At 35.8% G+C, this 17,127-nt stretch overlaps 1 protein-coding gene across 5 annotated transcripts in view; it reads right to left on the bottom strand.

Moving 5' to 3' along the window:
- The window catches only part of AKAP9 (A-kinase anchoring protein 9), a 114,067-nt gene that overhangs the window by 19,887 nt on the left and 77,053 nt on the right, over positions 1-17,127 (bottom strand). For 3 of the 5 annotated variants that reach the window (XM_084511966.1, XM_084511968.1, XM_084511970.1), the window contains 10 exons: positions 14,892-15,054; positions 11,919-12,131; positions 10,653-10,691; positions 9,189-9,421; positions 7,824-7,943; positions 4,717-4,893; positions 4,485-4,589; positions 3,898-4,050; positions 3,445-3,624; positions 36-1,124 (listed from right to left, as the gene is read on the bottom strand). In XM_084511966.1, the coding sequence (XP_084368092.1) occupies positions 36-1,124; positions 3,445-3,624; positions 3,898-4,050; positions 4,485-4,589; positions 4,717-4,893; positions 7,824-7,943; positions 9,189-9,421; positions 10,653-10,691; positions 11,919-12,131; positions 14,892-15,054 (2,472 nt within the window). The remainder of the gene's footprint in view (positions 1-35; positions 1,125-3,444; positions 3,625-3,897; positions 4,051-4,484; positions 4,590-4,716; positions 4,894-7,823; positions 7,944-9,188; positions 9,422-10,652; positions 10,692-11,918; positions 12,132-14,891; positions 15,055-17,127) is intronic. The other 2 variants (XM_084511969.1, XM_084511967.1) reach the window with 2 other exon arrangements.

The following is a 17,127-nucleotide window of genomic DNA, read 5'->3' as shown; positions in this document are numbered from 1 at the left end:
GAAAACAAGCCAAAAGAAAAATGGTTTGTAATTACCAGATTTGTCTGTGTTCCTTCTTGCTTAATGTATTTCTGAATCTCTCTTCTGTGTTTCTCTTGAACCTCTTCTAGTAATTGCTGAAGCTCTATTAGACTTTCTTCTTTCAATTTAGCTTCCTTTTGTGAAATTTTTACATTTTCTTTTTCTAGCTCCAAGTTATGATTTACCTTTGCCAGCTGGTCTTCCATCTCACTAAGCCTCTGTGTTAAGAGTGATAATTTTGATTCCATTTCATTTTCAGTTATACTACTCAAGCCCTCCATTTGGGGATTCTTGCTTGCTTCCTCGACATGTTTTGAAGCTTCCTGAATTTCCTGCATGAATTTCCCTTGCTCTTGAACTGCATTTAGCTGAACCTGACTCACAAGAGCAGCTGCAACTTTTTCCACTAGTGTTTTCTCTAGTTCTACTATCTTATTTTTAAGTGCTTCTTTTTCAGCTCTGCCTTGCTCTTTCAGGTCTTTTATTTCACTGTAGGATTGGCACAGTTCTGTATCTTTTTCCTTAATGCATGCCTGAAGCTGCTGCAGTTGTACCTCCATCTTGCTAATGGTGACCCTTGTATTTTCATCTGAAGACCTGAGCTGGGTTTGATCTGGCAATTCTATCATCTCACTTGAGCCTTCATCCACTTCCTCAGTTTTCCCATTGCTCCTGTCTTCTGTTTTTTCCTTGTCACTTTTCATCAGTGCACATTTATACTTCTCTGTTACTCCTTCATGTTCTTTTTTTAACATGTTTATTTCTTGCTTTAGCTGGTTCATTTCTAACTTAGTTTCCTCAAGCTCATTCTTTGTTCGAGATGCTTCTACAGTAATATTTTCTACTTGCTTCTCCAAAGCTTCTTTTTCTGCTATAACTGTTTCAAGTGTATGTTTCAGACTGTCAGCATCCTCATGAAAAGCAGCACTGTCTGCAGGTATTTTTTGTTCAATATTTGCCAGTTCCTGCTGAAGCTTGTCAATTACATCATTCAGCTGCTCTATTTCCTCATCATTTTTTTTCTTCACACGTTCTTGATCACTTTTCAGACATTCTACCTGGGCTTCAAGCTCCCGTATATGCTCATTTTGCTCTTCAAGAACCTGAAAAAATGAAGAATAAAAATATTAGTAATAGGTAATTATTAAACTTTCTGTTAAATCCAGTTCCAGAACTTCATGGCAACAGTTTAATCACAATTTACAATGTCTTGTAAAAGAAAATATGTCACCAGTGAACTTCGTCTCTTGTAAAGCTCTATGAGAATAAAGACATCTTCACACAGGATTAATAAAGTAGCCTGTGAACTCTATTTGTAGGTGTGGAAGTATCAAATGAAGTGAAAGCATTCATAATACTCAGATGTATGCTGAATACAACAGGTTATCAGATTCCAATAGAACAAGTTTTGCAAAATTTGTTAAAAAACTTGCTTGTTAAATTGTGATGGGAGTAACATCTCATTAGAGCGTAGAAGAATACTGAAAAATCATTTAGAAAGTCAGAATAAAGACAGAGCAGATTACAAGTAGCAAGAATCTAAGAAATTAAATGTATACGTTAAGAGAATGTCTAGGTATCTGAAATGAACAGTGCTTATAAACTAGAAAGGAAAAAAGCAGAAGGAAAAGTGTCAAGAATATTCTGAAAGGGAGAGTATAGAATGAAATCACTTATGACACATTATGTGATACCTTATGGTACCTAAAATAGCTAAGAACAGTAAAAGTTTTTTTTTTGTTTTGTTTTGTTTTTTACAAATATTATGAAGGAAAAAAAAAGATGACAACTAAATTTATTACTAAAGTAGCTGTGTTTTTTCCCTTTATCTCTCAGCATTTCATTAGATTTAGTTAGTTATACAATAAAATGACTTTGTAATAGTTATAATACATTTAAGAATAAATGAAAAAAACGACCACATAAAACAGAATGGCTAATTTGCCAACCAAGAACGTATCTTTAAAACTCTGGAGACTGAAGGAAGCCCAAAACCACTAAAGAAAATGTGAACAAGGCATTGGTTTCAGAAGAAAAGATCCTGCTGACTGTAATCCAGTGATTGTAACAGTTTCTGTTCTTCGTAACATAATGGCGTAAAGGGCCACATAAGGCAAATACAGCAATTAAAAGAAAAGCACTTTGTGGCATGAAGATGTATACAGGATTAGGAAAGGGATTAATTAAGGATGATCTATTCTTTTTTTTAATGCTGATATCATAACCAAGCCAACAGTAATTATTTAATGTCCTGGAAAATATGACTGAGTAAGAAGATGAAATTAAGAAAATGGAACTTCACAGTCCAGGAAAAGAACCAATCATTAAAATGAATTATAACTAAATCCTGGGTATTTTCCTCTAGACAAGGAATGTAATGGTCATTGTATAAAGCAGAATAATTCTAGATTCTTGAAACATGATCTTTCCTAAATTCATTTCAAAGTTTTGTCATTATTCACTGAGGTTCATTATAAGTAAAAATAGCACAGGAAAAACTTGGTTAAATTATCCAGCTCAGTCAGACACATTGAATTCACTGAAAGTGTTCTGGTAAACATTTAAAAAAAAAATCATGTTTAATATGGTAATGTCGTGGTTCCGCAAAATTTTTCCGCTGAGGAGATCTAATGTTTTTTCTACAGAACTTGACATTGGAGGCTTGTTTCTGCTATCACTTATAGCAACACAAAATATGTAGTATATCCATTAAAATCAAATGGATTAAATCTGTATAAAATAGAAGCAAGCCATTAGAAGATGAAGCTTATTTTCATAAAAATATATAATTGAGAAAATAAGAAAACTACAGGTGTTAAATCTTAGTAAATAAGGTAAGAATGAATCTGTTTCTTTCTTGCTCTTTTTTTTTTTTTTTAATAGAGCACAGCATACTGTTTGCACATCCACCACATTTCAAACTGGATTGGATGTATGTCATCATACATTGGTACGATGTCAAAGTATTTACATAAACCTACAAAAATAAACTGCTAAAAACACCTGTAAGCACAGGTCCAGCAAGGTGTCACCGAAACAACACCGTGAGTAAGTCATTGCAGGGAAGATGATACAATGAATGATGAAATTCAGTTCAGCTACCTACATATAACTATGTTCAGAAGTATTAGAAGAATAAAGAACGAAGAATGTAAGACAGAAACTGAAGGAGAAATAAGGGAGAAAAATAAAGAGAAAGCAAGTAAAAAGTATCCATAGTAAAAAAAAAAAAAAAAAAAAAAAGAGAGACAGAAGAGGAAAAAGAGAATAGCATCAAAGCACTTTTGGATACTGAAGCATTCTAATTTTTAAATTAAAGCAGCAACAGAAGATACTGTGATTGATGGAGGGGAAGGAGATTTATTATTATTAAAGCTAGCAATGTAACATGGGACTCTGAAAAAAGATTTCAAAAGTATGTACTTTGTTGTCAGTTGTGCCTTCAAGTTGCTGTTGCAGTTTTGCAATTTGTTCATGAAGATGATCTATTTCCTGCTCCTTTTCTTGCATGATGTGAGTGAGTCTCCCAGCCACTAAATGATGGTCCTTTATGGTGGCATCCTCAGATTTCTGCATAGCTAGTCCCAGTATTTCCATTTCATCCTACCAAAAACCAAACCAAAATAAAACAAAAACAACCCCAAACCATTTATAGCTGTAACATAACATTTTCTGCATATTCTTGTATGAGTATTTAGGATACAGGAGGAACAAGCTGCATGGAATGAGAATTAATTATATCAGCTTTTTAGTATTTTGCAAGTTGAACTGCAAAATGCTCAAGAACAAGCAAATACAGCATCTTGGCATTTTCTAATAATTTGTTTCTGGGGAGAAGAGAATATAAAGCCGTAGGCTTTCCTGTTACACTATTACCTTAAATAATTTGTTTTCTTGTTCAAGTTCTTGCAAGTGTGTAGTGGACTCCTTTCGCTGAATTTCTAGTTGCATATGCAATTGCTGAACTTCTTCATTTTTATTTTCTAGCTCCTCTCGAAACTGCTCCAGTTGTTCTTCAAGGTTTGTGACCTGTTTCCAAAACAAATGGTAAAAAATGAATAGACAGCCATACCAAAAATTAAATGCCATAATTTTCAAGTGCAATGTTAACTGTAAACCAGTCTGATAGGTAGAAACAATAGAATGAGTACTCAGTGACATTCTGAGTCTTTAAACTGAATGTAATTTTAAAACCCATTAAAAAGCTGAAATTACTATGAACTTTTTCTTCACTGGGCTGCATTTTGATTCCAGAAACACCCTCTGCTTACTTAACTCATAAGCATTAATATAGATGATAACAATTATCACGGCTCAGAAGAGGAATTTTGAACAGGTGTTTCATCTGGTTAAAAAATTCATCTGTATAGTTTGCTGTACTCAACAGAAAGCAAAAACTGTCAGTCAAAAATATCAGACTGATATTATCACAGGAAACGTGGAACATTGCACAGATATCTTACCTCCTTTTCCTTTCTGTCCACAGCTTCTCGTTCAGCTTGTAGCTGTATTTCAAGAGGTAATTCTCCCTTTACTATGATGGTGCCAAATTGTTTCCTTTCCTCCACCTTTAAAAATAAATCAAATTTAGTAATGTTACTTGCTTAACAATAAACAAATCAAAAGGATATACTGCCTTGTTCTTGAAAAAATAAAAAAGGAGTAAACACGTGGTAATTTTAGACCAAGAAATACCTTTTGCAAGTTGTCTGCACTGATAATTAAGGCTTGTTCCAGTTCTCTTATTCTGCATTCTAATTTCTCAATTTCTTCATTTCGCTCTTGTACATCTCGCTGAAGTTGCTCTTTAGAAAGCAAAAGTTCACTGCATTTGTCTGTTTTTTCTTTTAGATGGTTGGTTAGCTGTTCAACCTAATGACAATATGGCAAGAAGATTAATATATTGTAGCAGATTGGGAGGGTTTGCTAGCAGTACTAACAGCACTCATTTTTTATAGAGAAAAAAAATCCTTTTTTTTCATGTAATGAAAATCCACCTGTTTAGGTTATAGAGGATGCACAATCAGGATATTGTAGTGCTATATCCAACAAACATATTTTCAAAGAAGTTATGTGCAATACCACCTGCTCTCTAGATCTGTGTCTTTCCAAAGCCTTCAATGCCATCTAGTCATTAAAAGACAAATAGAATGGCATCCTTATGCACTGTGCTATCAAGATAATTCTAACATCTTATGCACTTAAGTCTATAGGGCACAGTGTGATTCATCCCAGGGTACTCAAAGAGCTGGCTGATGTCATTGCAGGACTTTTCTCAATTGTTTTTCTGTGGTCTTGGGAATCTGGAGAGGTCCCAGTCAACTGGAAGCTGGCAAACGTTGTCCCAGTTTTCAAGCAGGGTAAGAAAGAAGACCCTGGTAATTACAGGCCAGTCAGTCTCGCTTCAACGACTAGTAAAATTATGGAGAAGATTATTCTGGGAGTTACTGAAAAACACTAAAAAGACAATGCAGTCACTGATCATAGCCAATGTCGGTTCATGAGGGCAAAATCCTGTTTAACTAACTTAATTTGCTTTTGTGACAACGCTACCCATGTAATTGACCAAGGAAAACCAGCAGGCATGATCTTTCTCGATTTCAGCACAGGTTTTGATACTATTTCTCACAGTACCCTTCTGGACAAAATGTCCAGCATACAGCTATATAAATACCTAATATGATGGGTGAACAATATGCTGATGGGTGGGGCTCGAAAGGTTATAGTAAATGGGATTACATCAGGCTGGCAGCCAATCATTAGTAGGGTTTCCCAGGGCTCCATTTTAGGGCCAGATCTCTTTTATGTGTTTATAAATGGTCTGGATGTTCAAATGAATGCTAATTAAGCTTGCAGATGATACTAAATTAGGAGATGTCATCAAATCTCTTAAGGGCAGACAGGCCTCGCAGAAAGAGCTTGACAAATTAAAGGACTGGGCAATCACCAATTGTATGAAATTTTAAAAAAAAAGCAAGTGCCAGATTCCGTAAGTGGGCCTGGGTAATCCTAAATGCACAGACTGGAGGACGAAAGGCTGGAGGAGAAGCCCCATGGAAAGGGATCTGGGTGTTGTGTTTGATGGCAAGTTGAATACGAGACAGCGGTGTGCCCTGTCGGCAAAATGGCCAGCTGTACCCTGGGGTGCCTCAGGCACAGCACGGCTACCTGGTCGAGGGAGGGGATTGTCCTGCTCTGCTCTGTGCTGGTGCAGCCTCACCATGAGCACTGTGTGCACTCCTGGGCACCACAGTATGAGAAAGACATAAAACTGTTAGAGAGTGTCCAAAGGAGGGCTACAAAGGTGGTGAAGGGTCTGGAGGGGAAGACATATGAGGAGTGGCTGAGGGCTCAGGGTTTGTTCAGCCCCGACCAGAGCAGGCTGAGGAGAGGCCTCATGGCGGCCTGCAGCTCCCTCACGAGGGGAGCAGAGGGGCAGGTGCTGAGCTCTGCTCTCTGGGGACAGCGACAGGACCCGAGGGGACGGCATGGAGCTGGGACAGGGGAGGGTCAGGCTGGGGGTTAGGGAGAGGTTCTGCACCCAGAGGGTGGTCGGGCACCAGGACAGGCTACTAGGGAAGCGGTCACGGCACCGAGCCTGCAGAGTTCGAGAAGTGTTTGGACAATGTTCTCAGCTCTTTCACTTGATTTTGGTTGGTCCTTTGTGGAGCCAGGAGTTGGACTTAATGATCCTTGTGGATCCTTCTAATTTAGGATCTTCTGTGATTTTATGATTCTGTGATCTAAGGATGGAATATCCTGAACCCTAAGGTGAAGATGCTGTTTACTACTTTGAGGAGTATCATAGTATTAAAAAATCCATGACAAAATGATTTGAAATAAGGAGTTGGTTAGTGACATGGAGACATGCTACAGCTCACTTAGTCCTTAATATCAAAGAGAATTGCTATACTTCAGTCTGAAGGAAAAAGACGTTTTGTTTTCTTGCTGGGTTTGTTAAATAGGACCAAACAGATGTGATGGATTATATCGTTTCACTTCATACAGGAGACAAAGCATCCAAAGAATGCACTCTGAATCTCAGTAAATCATGCTTATGGCTCAGAAACAATGTATTCAAGAGTAACTTAAGTTGCAGAGATAGGGACTTGCAGCATAACTGGGGAGGTTCAAGCGTGCACAGAGAGCACTACTACATCTCAGGTGCTTCAACCTTGGTAATTCAATTCCTTCAGTGATGTATCTGTGCTATGAAAAATGGTGTCACAACACAATTTAAGAACATGTTAAATTGCCAAAGTAGTCCTGACTGTTTCCGCAGACTTTTGAAAACAGAATGAACTTTCTAAATTAAGATATACAAAAGATACAAAGTCTCCGTATATCTATTAGTAAAAAAAAAACAATCCCAATAAACCCCAAAACACAGGTTCAGCCCTGCCCTCCAGCACTTTCATCTTTAGGGATATACTTTACTGACTTGTAAATGGATGCAGATTAGGTACACCATAAAATAGATAACAGTCATAGAATCATAAAATAATTTAGGTTGGAAAAGATCAAGTCCAACTATTAACCTAGCACTGCCAAATCCACACCTGAACCATGTCCCTAAGCACCACATCCACAAATCTTTTGAATACCTCTGGGAACGGTGACCCAATCACCTCTCCAGGTAGCCTGCTCCAATGCCCCATATCCCCTTCAGCAGAGAATTCCTTCCTAATATCCAACCTAAACCTCACCTGGTGCAACTTGAGGCCTTTTCCTCTTGTCCTACAAACAGCCAGGTGTCATTTTGTCATATATATTCACTGAGTACAAGTAATGAAGTGTCTTACCTCTCTGCTTTGATGTTCATTGACAGGCTGACTCCTTTGTGGAACCTTCAGCTGTTGTTCCAGCTTCTGTATCTCTTGCTGGAACACATCTCTTTCATGTTCTCTGTCAACTGCTTGCTCCTGAAAGTTAAGGAATCGTGGACACACCATTTGATTTTAAAATCTACCAAAATTAAGTCTATTATTACTTCTTATTTCTGGTAAGATGAGGAAACAGTATGCCAATGGTTTTAATGTAGCAGAACCGCATGCAACTATGATTTTAAAAAGTTCTTTCAGATTGTGAAATATTTTTATTTAGGAAATAATACACAAGTGGTAGCATCCAGTAAAGGATCCCTTTAGAAGTCTGTCTGGTTTTACAATGTCATCAGATGCATTAAACTAGCTGAAGTATCTGATAAAAAGAGGAATGCTTCTGACAAGCAAACGTTTTGCAGAAATCAAGCAAACTGGAATAAAACATCAGCCTTGACAAGTTGCAGATTATAAGTTAAAAAAATAAATAAAATCATCTGCCCTTTCAGGGTAAACAGAAGATTTCTAATTCTGCTAATAAAAATGACTGCTCATCTTAGTAGTCCCTGATTCTCCAGTTCATGTTATTGATAATCCCAAACCATACCGAGTTTATGAATATGACACTTGTAACAGGAATTTTAACTTCTGAATCTACTCTTACACTGAAACAAGTGTTCCATAATAAAAAAAAAATAAAATAACCTCGACCTGAAGAAAATGAAATACGGCAAACACAATTGTACTAAGCAGTATGTGGAGAAGATCTTTCCGTTAATACAGCTTAGTAACAGTGCAGAGGTGGTGTTACACTGTTATATTTATTGAGTATGAAATTATTTCACTCTCCTAGTTATTGAAGAGTTGATTGAGAAGGCACAGAAATAATGGTATAAGACACTTAGAAGGAAAAAATGGGAAAAGGAGGAGTCAGGATGATGGTGTTTGTTGAAAAACAGGTACTGTTTAGAACAAAATCACTGAGACAGCCTGTAGGCAGGTAGAAACACTGTACATTAAAGAGGCAACTGCCACTGTAAATGTGGACTGGCTGGGAGGTGTAGCTTAATAACAAGAGAGAGATTCTTACAAAAGAAATGAAAGTAGTCTATAAAAGAAATTTAGAAAAATTACACTTCCACAACTGAAGCTGAGTACTTAATTCCAAAAGATCTCACTGAAACTCCCAACTATTAAAAACATAGAAATTCCACAAGGATTGTTGCAAATGAAATCACAAAAATGTATGTATTTGCTTCAAGTCTGACAATAGGAACATTTGCTGCTGAAGCAAACCTCAGCATGTGCCCACCCACTTTCATGAAACAAGCCTTCTACCATACTTACATCAAGGAATTTTCTTGTTTTCTCAAGTTGCTTCTCCAAAGCCTGGTTTTGCTGCCTTAAGTCCATTAGTTCTGCATTTTTTTCTTGTTCTAGCTCGATAAAACGGTTCACTTGCTCTTCCAAGTCTATTTCCAAGACTTTCACTTGCTTCTGAAGGTCATCGTATTCTTTTTCAGCTTGACGCTGTACTTCAATTTTTTCTTTCATTAGCTTTTCTGTTTCCTCCAGTAATTCTGGTTATAATAAAATCATCATACACTACTTTTAGATACAAATAGTTAAAGTTATGAAGAAAAACCACTCCCCAAGGTTGTATGTATCCATGCTGTAGTCTGCAGAAGGACATGAACTGGTTTGGGTTTTTACTATTTTATTTTATTTTTTTTAGAAAATGTATTTTCTTCTGAGAAATAATCAAGAGAACCACTACAGCAAATTCATACTAGAAGTACTATCCTTTAGATAGTCTTCAGAGAACTGCTAGTGAAGTGGCATCAGATCATTTCTCCACTCAAGTTTCATACAAATTAAAAAGTCCTTGCATAAGTGGCACAGAAAAGAAAAATGCTTTGATTCAAACCGCAGCTAGTCAGCAAACTGCAGCTAGTCAGCAAAACAATAAAAAAAAGGGTTAACAATAATCCTCTTCATTAATCAATCCTCTTCTCTTCATTATCATGCTTAAAATCAATCTCCTCCCACTCCTTGTCATTTAATGTGGTTCATATAAATATTTTGAAGAAAATTCTGAAACACTTAGCAAGGTGGCCAGGCAGAGAGGGAAATTACTGACCCATAATGGGACCTTTGTAAAGTCAATGACTGCATGCACAATTTTGTTTCCTCATGAAAGTGCCGGCACATACATAGTAAAGCCCCAAACCACTCTATTAAGATTCTTAAGCCACAGCCCATTGAATACATATTAACAAACCGTTAAGGCATCCCTTGAGGTAAAATCCAAACTGTAAAGTGCAATTACATTTGGAGAATATTTAAACCATGATTGATAATTAGACAGAATACAATTTACTTTCACTATAGAAGAAATACCCTTTAGGCACCATCATCTTACATCATATTTAACCAATTCTCTTTTTTGGGTAACTGTTATATGTCAATATAACACAGCGTTTAGTTATCATAATGAATGACTTCACTATATTTGGAAATAAAAAGAAAAAAACACATACAAAAATATCCCTGCAATACCATCTAAGTATATGTAATTCATAGGTGAATAAGATGATGGTTATTCATGAATTTGCTTATTATGCTTAGAAATTGTAGAAATGTTGTTAGCGAAACATAAAATTGAGTATGAAATACAACATCAAAGCTGCAGGCCAGTAAGAATTACAAGTAATGTCAGTAAGCCAAAAGCCCAATAATCCTGATTAACAATGTCAGTACATTTAAATCTTCCACCCAGTTACAGATTGGCCATGCAACATACAAACACACCTGCTTGGGAAGCTGCATCGACTGCAGCATCTACTAGGCCTAGGAGAATAGAGAGAGAGAGAGAAAAAACAAAAAAAGAAGCAAAGTAATTCACATGCCAGCTATAGTTTTCTTGTGGTGCAACAACGTAAGAGAAAATGAAGCCAAAGAAAGTGTGGCATTTAATGACAAAGTTGTTGAGATAACTTAGGGAATGTGGTAGGTTATTCTGGTATGCATGATATAAGTACCTAAACATACATTTATAGAATTGTTTACAGTTGTTATACATTATAGTAACTTCAAAATAATTAGAAATATAAAGCATAAAACTTAAAAGGAGTTCTATTTCTATGCAAGGATCATCTTTCCTATAAAGTAGCAAGCAACTGGCTGTTCTTAAAATTGCACTATTACACAAAATGGATACAGTTGCAAAAACAATTTACCAAACCAGCAACATTATAAATTGCCATAAACTTTTAAACATAAAATAAAATGCTAATTTCATGTAAGCACTGCAATCCTCAAAAGAGCAGTACTTCTTAAACACCATTGTCCTAATTTTCTTCCTCGCTCAAATATTAATTTATTAGTTTAAGGAAGAATTAAAGGACACATTTACTTCATCAAAGCAAATATTTTTATTCCTCAGTAAGCAGTTAGCTAGGTGAAACTGACACGATACTTATCTGAAACTCCCACCATCACTTTTTTGTTATTACTCAATTTCTGTATTTTGCTTTCGGGAAAACTGAGTAAGTAACTTTCATTACCGGTAACAGCCTTTCCTTATTATGCAGCTCCTATACCACTCTTACTCAACAGAGAAATTTGTTAAAAAAGCACATCTTCAGTGCCTAAAGTAAATATGGACATCACCTTCAATCACATTCAAGTAGGTAAACTTGCTTGTGTCTCTAGAAGTCTGTTTGGAAGCTATTTAGATGAGTATTTTTGTACACAGGTGTCAGCTTTGAGATACTGCATCTCCAGCAACAATATAAATAAAAGTCAGTTTTCATAGGTATCAAGGTTTTGCTGACTTCAAGAGCAACTGTGATTGTTCAGCCCTTCTGAAAATTCAGTCTTTTTTTGTTTAAATATCAAGAAAAAGTTATCTTGCTAGCATTAGGCACCAGGCATGAAAATATCACATTCTGTCACTTCACATTTTTATAAATGATTAAATAGAGAAAAGAAATCCAAACAATTTCACCACGATTACTTATTGTCTTATTTCAAAATATAAGAAAATCTCATAGAAAGATTGTGAGAAATACGTACGCTGCTCTACTGGCCCCGCATCTGCTCTCATGGCATCCTTCTGTCTGGCAAGTAATTCCTTTTCTTCCTGGATCTGCTGCTGCTCAGCCTCTAACTCCTGCAATTTGTTACCTGTACGCAGTAGTTCTTGCTCAAGATGGTCAATTACATCTATTTTTTCCTGGAGCTGTTTTTCCAGAAATGCTTTTTCATCTGCATAACCATCAATGAGGCCTGTAGCACATCAATTTTTGGGTAGATTTAATAAGAATTTGAACTTTTTGCATGGTCAAGTCACTACAGTAATCTCATGTAAATGCACATACACAATAGATACTCAGCACTTGAGAAATTCTGCTCCTGTTCTTGCTGTTCTTAGCTGATGAACAAACAATAAAAACAATAGCACATGACAAAATATAAAAATTGGAAAATAGTGAAAGAGTTTACAAAGGAATCTGAAGAGGAGCTCTGGTTTATCTTGATGAATGATATTACAGCAATAAGTAATGGTACCATATTGGAATGATACAGAGTGAGCACAAAGCTAAATTCTAAGGAAAAAAAAATCTTAGGGAAAAAAAAAAAAACCTGAAACAAAACTAAATTTCCTTGAGGGCTGTATAAACTAACCTAAGATGCTATAATGGTATAGGCCTCTGCATGAATGAGAAATTTCACATCAGTACTTTCAGAAACATCTAACCATAGAACACAAGAGAGGTTATTAATGTGCAACAGAAAGCACTAAATAAGTAGAGCACTCTAGAGAGGTGTGTTCTGTCTTGTCTGATACTGATGGTTCTAGAGGACATACAAGACATCTGTCATAAAATGCCAAAAAACTCTGCTGGACACGCAACCCTATCTTCCATGTTTCTTTGTACTAAACACAAAGAATCTATGTAGTGTTTTTTCCAATACTGAAGTAAGCTCTGTCAATGTGAAGCTACAGTCTTGAGACAGTATTAACATGGATTTAACCCTGGCTTGAGAGTATAGGAAAACTAAAGATGCTTCCATTGGTTGCCTGTGCAGACAATGTAAAATCTCTGTGTGCACTTACATCCACATCAGATGAAAGCTATCAAGGAGAAAATTAAGTAATAGTGGACTTTGCACATACTGCCTGCAAAGCATAAGCCTGGTCCTATGCATAACTATCATGCACTGTAGGCCAGTCTATTTTTTCAGACTTGGATTCAAAGTGCAGAGGTGCATAGAACTGTTGAAAAAAAGATAGTAAACTAGAACGCAGAATCATCCAGGTTGGAAAAGATCTTTAAGAATATCAAGTCTTACAGTCAACCTGACCTACTGAATCCCATCAATAAACATCTCCAGGGATCCAGGGATGGGATCTCTGCCACTTCCCTCAGCAGCCCAATACAAAGGCTGAGAAACAACATTAAAAGCTTTTCAAAAAATTGAGACAATGCGAATTCTAGTAGTTTCACTGTAACTGCTGATGTTCACAATGAGTACTTAGCAGACTGGAAGCTGAGAGGGCATTCCCAGGTTAAACGGAATGCCCGCATCCAACAAAAAGGTAGGAACAAAGAAAATAGTTACAGTATTTGTATTTATATTTACAGTATTTGTTACAGTATTTGTTCCTGCTTTTTTTTTTTTTCTCCTTGAAAGAGATGTAATGAAAGTTGTCAGAGTTCAGTGAACAAACTGGCATTAGCTTTTCTATCACATTCCTTAGATATGTCATATCTGATGCCACTAACACACCAGAGGTTTGAAAATGTCTCTGCTGCAGCAGTTTTTGTGATAAGAAAGAAATGATCACAAATGACACATTTTATCTCAAGAGAAGACAGAGTACCATCAGATGTATAATGAACTAAGACGTTGTTTTGCATGCTTATCTAAGGAATTTGATAATGGAATGTAGTCAGGCTCTGTCAGAGTATGCTCACAGCTTGGTTCAATGAGCAGGAAAAATTAGATCGAGAGTTCTACAGCATTTTTGTTTTGTTATATCCACACATAAAAAGGTGCCTGTCATTTAGAAGTGAGTTAATTTCTGAAGTTCTCTGAAAAAAAATGCTGAAAAAAGATTTAATGAATTCAGGAGTTATAGAGCATTAAAGCAGTATGAGGAAAAAATTAGCTGATTTTCTGCAAAAGACTGAACTGTATTAAGTCTCTGCATGTAATATAAATCTTAAAACTTACAAATTTAAATGTGCAATATATCTACTGAGGCCTGAAACTAAAATCAAGTTCTGTCTCTTATAATTCAGAACTCATGACAACACAGCCAGTAAGTCAAGTCTTATAACCTGACATTGCTATTTCTATGATTAAATTTAAATACCAGTTAAAACCTCTTGAAGATTTCCACTTTGTATGCTTCCAAGATTTTTTTCCAAATAAAACGTTATCAGATCAAAATCAGATAAAAAAATCAGACTGCAAGGCATAGCTTCATAGCTCTCACTAGATGTTTGTCTTTAATATACTTTTTTTCCTAGCAAAAATACATACTTGCCCTACCTTGCATTACATTTGTAAACCCAAAATACCAGAACAGGCTGCCCAGAGAGGTTATAGACGTTCAAAACTTGACTGGACATAGTTTTGGGAAGCCTACTCTAGCAGACTGCTCTGAACAGGGGGTTGGACTAGATGACGTGGCTTCCCGACTCAACCATGATTCCATGATTCTAAGTTGTTAATATTAAAGTTTGTCTGCACATAACAAAATAAATCAATTTTGAGGATAACAACATATCCAAACTGTTATTTTAAGTAGCATGTTTTAACAAGAAGTGATAAAAAAAAATAGTGAGACAAAGTTAGGGAAACAGAATCTCAGAGTGGCTGAAGCTGAAAGGCACCTCCAGAGATCATCTTGTCCATAACTATCCATTAAGTTGGTAAGTTTGCTAAGAAAAAGTTTGCTAAGAAATTTTTCCAATTTGCATTTTCTTTACCTAATTAATAGATTAGTGAGTTCAATAGCTCAAAGAAGTTACTCACCTTCAGCTTTACTAAGCTCCAAAGCCAATTGCTCTCTGGCTTTGGTTTCTTCGTTAAGATGCTCTTGCAGTTCCTCCTGATACTTGATAAACTCTGCAGCCTCTTGTTGCTTTTTGAAGGATTCTCGCATGAGTTCTGTCTGGGTAATTTTAGCATGTTCAAGCTACCACAGGAGAAAATTACACAGATTAGACAGATTAAAGATTTTATGATACTTAAATATGAGTGATAGAATGGCTATTTAACAGTGGCTAACATACAGAGTGATGAGATCCTGCATAACTTCACTGGACATTTGATAAGATCTTTACTGAACACATATTTAGACTGCAATAGAAAGACAGATTCAGTATAAAAGCCTAAGCAAATTGATATTTCTCAGAACAGTGAACTGAATGAGCCACCTGTCTAACTCTGAGTCTTTGTTCCGGTGACTCCTGCTTTATGAGTTTACACTAGATTCACCTTTATTTACGCGAGTTTCGTACTAAATATGCATGAGTGAGCTGTCATGCACCATATGCTTGGAATGGCTAAATATATTGCATAAGACTGGCAGACATTTTGATATAAATTGACACGTTTCATCCCCTTCTTTCCTAAACACAAAGATAAATGAGGACACCAAGAAAATGTGAATCCTGAATACATTGCACCTTTCAACCAAGAAGGCAGTAAAGCAATAATTCTTCCAACTGTGTTTGCCTAGCAGAATCATTCCGGATTTTTTTTTCCTTCTCTGCTCATGTGATTAGCACGTAATGCCTACTACCACAGACGTAGTGTAATCTCACTGAGTCACTCACCTAGACAACTGGAAAACCAGGACTGAAATACACAAAAGTGTATACTTAGGGCCCCAGTTTAGACATACCCAAAGTGATAATTTCAAAAAAAGAATTAAAACAAAAACTACAAAAGCAAAATAGTTAATTAATAATTAATGCTAGAATGAATGATTATATAAGGTGTTCATCTAACACAACAGCAAACTGAAGTCAAGTACCAAGAAGACTCATACTTCTCAACTGTTAACATTTACAGCCTACATCAATGTCTTCGAGAGACACAAATACAAACTGACAGAGCTGAATGGGGTACGAGTTCTTGGTGTGTCTGGTATTCAAACTAAGAGAACATTTCAACTTCAGAAAATGAAGTAACATTTCCTGCTCCCCTCTCATTTTTTCCCTTTCGTATTACATTTGTTAGCAGATATTTGTAAGAGTAACTTTCATGGCTTTGCTACAGTTTCTATTGAACATATTTTATCTGTCAATTTCTTTTAAAAATAATGGCTTTGTCACCATCTCCAGCTAAGTTCATGAGTACAATTAACATGCTTTAAAACCCCTGATTGGTGTTAGGAATGCTTTATAGAAAATTACACATAAAATTACCCACTTATAAATAAAAATTAATTCAAATAAAATTGAAAAGAACATCTGAAGTATCAATACATTCTCTTTTATAGTACACTGCATTTAAAGACTTGATTTGTTTTCTAGAGCATTCATTTTCAGATGGACATTATCACCCTGAACAAGAGTATTCTGACAAGAATTAAAAAACTGTATAAATACTTCAGGTGAATATCTGCACTGCTTGAAAATATTTTAACAATTACAGTCTTCTCACTCTATTCTTAGATTTTGAAATTCTATATGAAAGCCCCACCTCAGTTAAAGGAGAACATATGATAGATTTACTGTACATAGATGACCATAAAAATGATTTACTCAAATGCATGGAATGAACTCAAATGCAACTCCAGCAGAAACTTGAATAAAAATTGTTCACCAGCTCTTTTCAGTAATAAAATCTCAAGGTATTATTCAAAATATCAGAGGACAACATAAAAAAGAAAAGCAAATGTTCATAATCTTTCAGGTATAAACATTTCTTTATGGGATCACTGGAAGCATTAGCAAGCTTGTGCCAGTTAATGTTACTAGTTAGTGCATGAAAGCTATAAAGGAAAAACACGTGACTGCAGTGCCCTTCCTTTCTTCTTAAATTGTTTTTACAGAGAAAAAAATGTAACATAGTAAGTATAATTGAAGTACCTTAAAAAGTTATCTCAAATCTATATAAATCAATATATTTCCATGTCTGCTAAATTAATTTTGTTAATAAAGAACATGGAGAATTATATAACTAAAGATGTTTAATTGCCCATTAAAATTGCCTAGGAGAAATGCCTGTCAGTAGTACACAGATTAAAAATAAGGAGACA

Source organism: Aythya ferina (genome assembly GCF_964211825.1).
Source record: "Aythya ferina genome assembly, chromosome: 2".
NCBI lineage: Eukaryota > Metazoa > Chordata > Aves > Anseriformes > Anatidae > Aythya > Aythya ferina.
The sequence above is the reverse complement of the archived record's forward strand: the minus strand, read 5'-3'. Positions and strand labels throughout refer to the sequence as shown.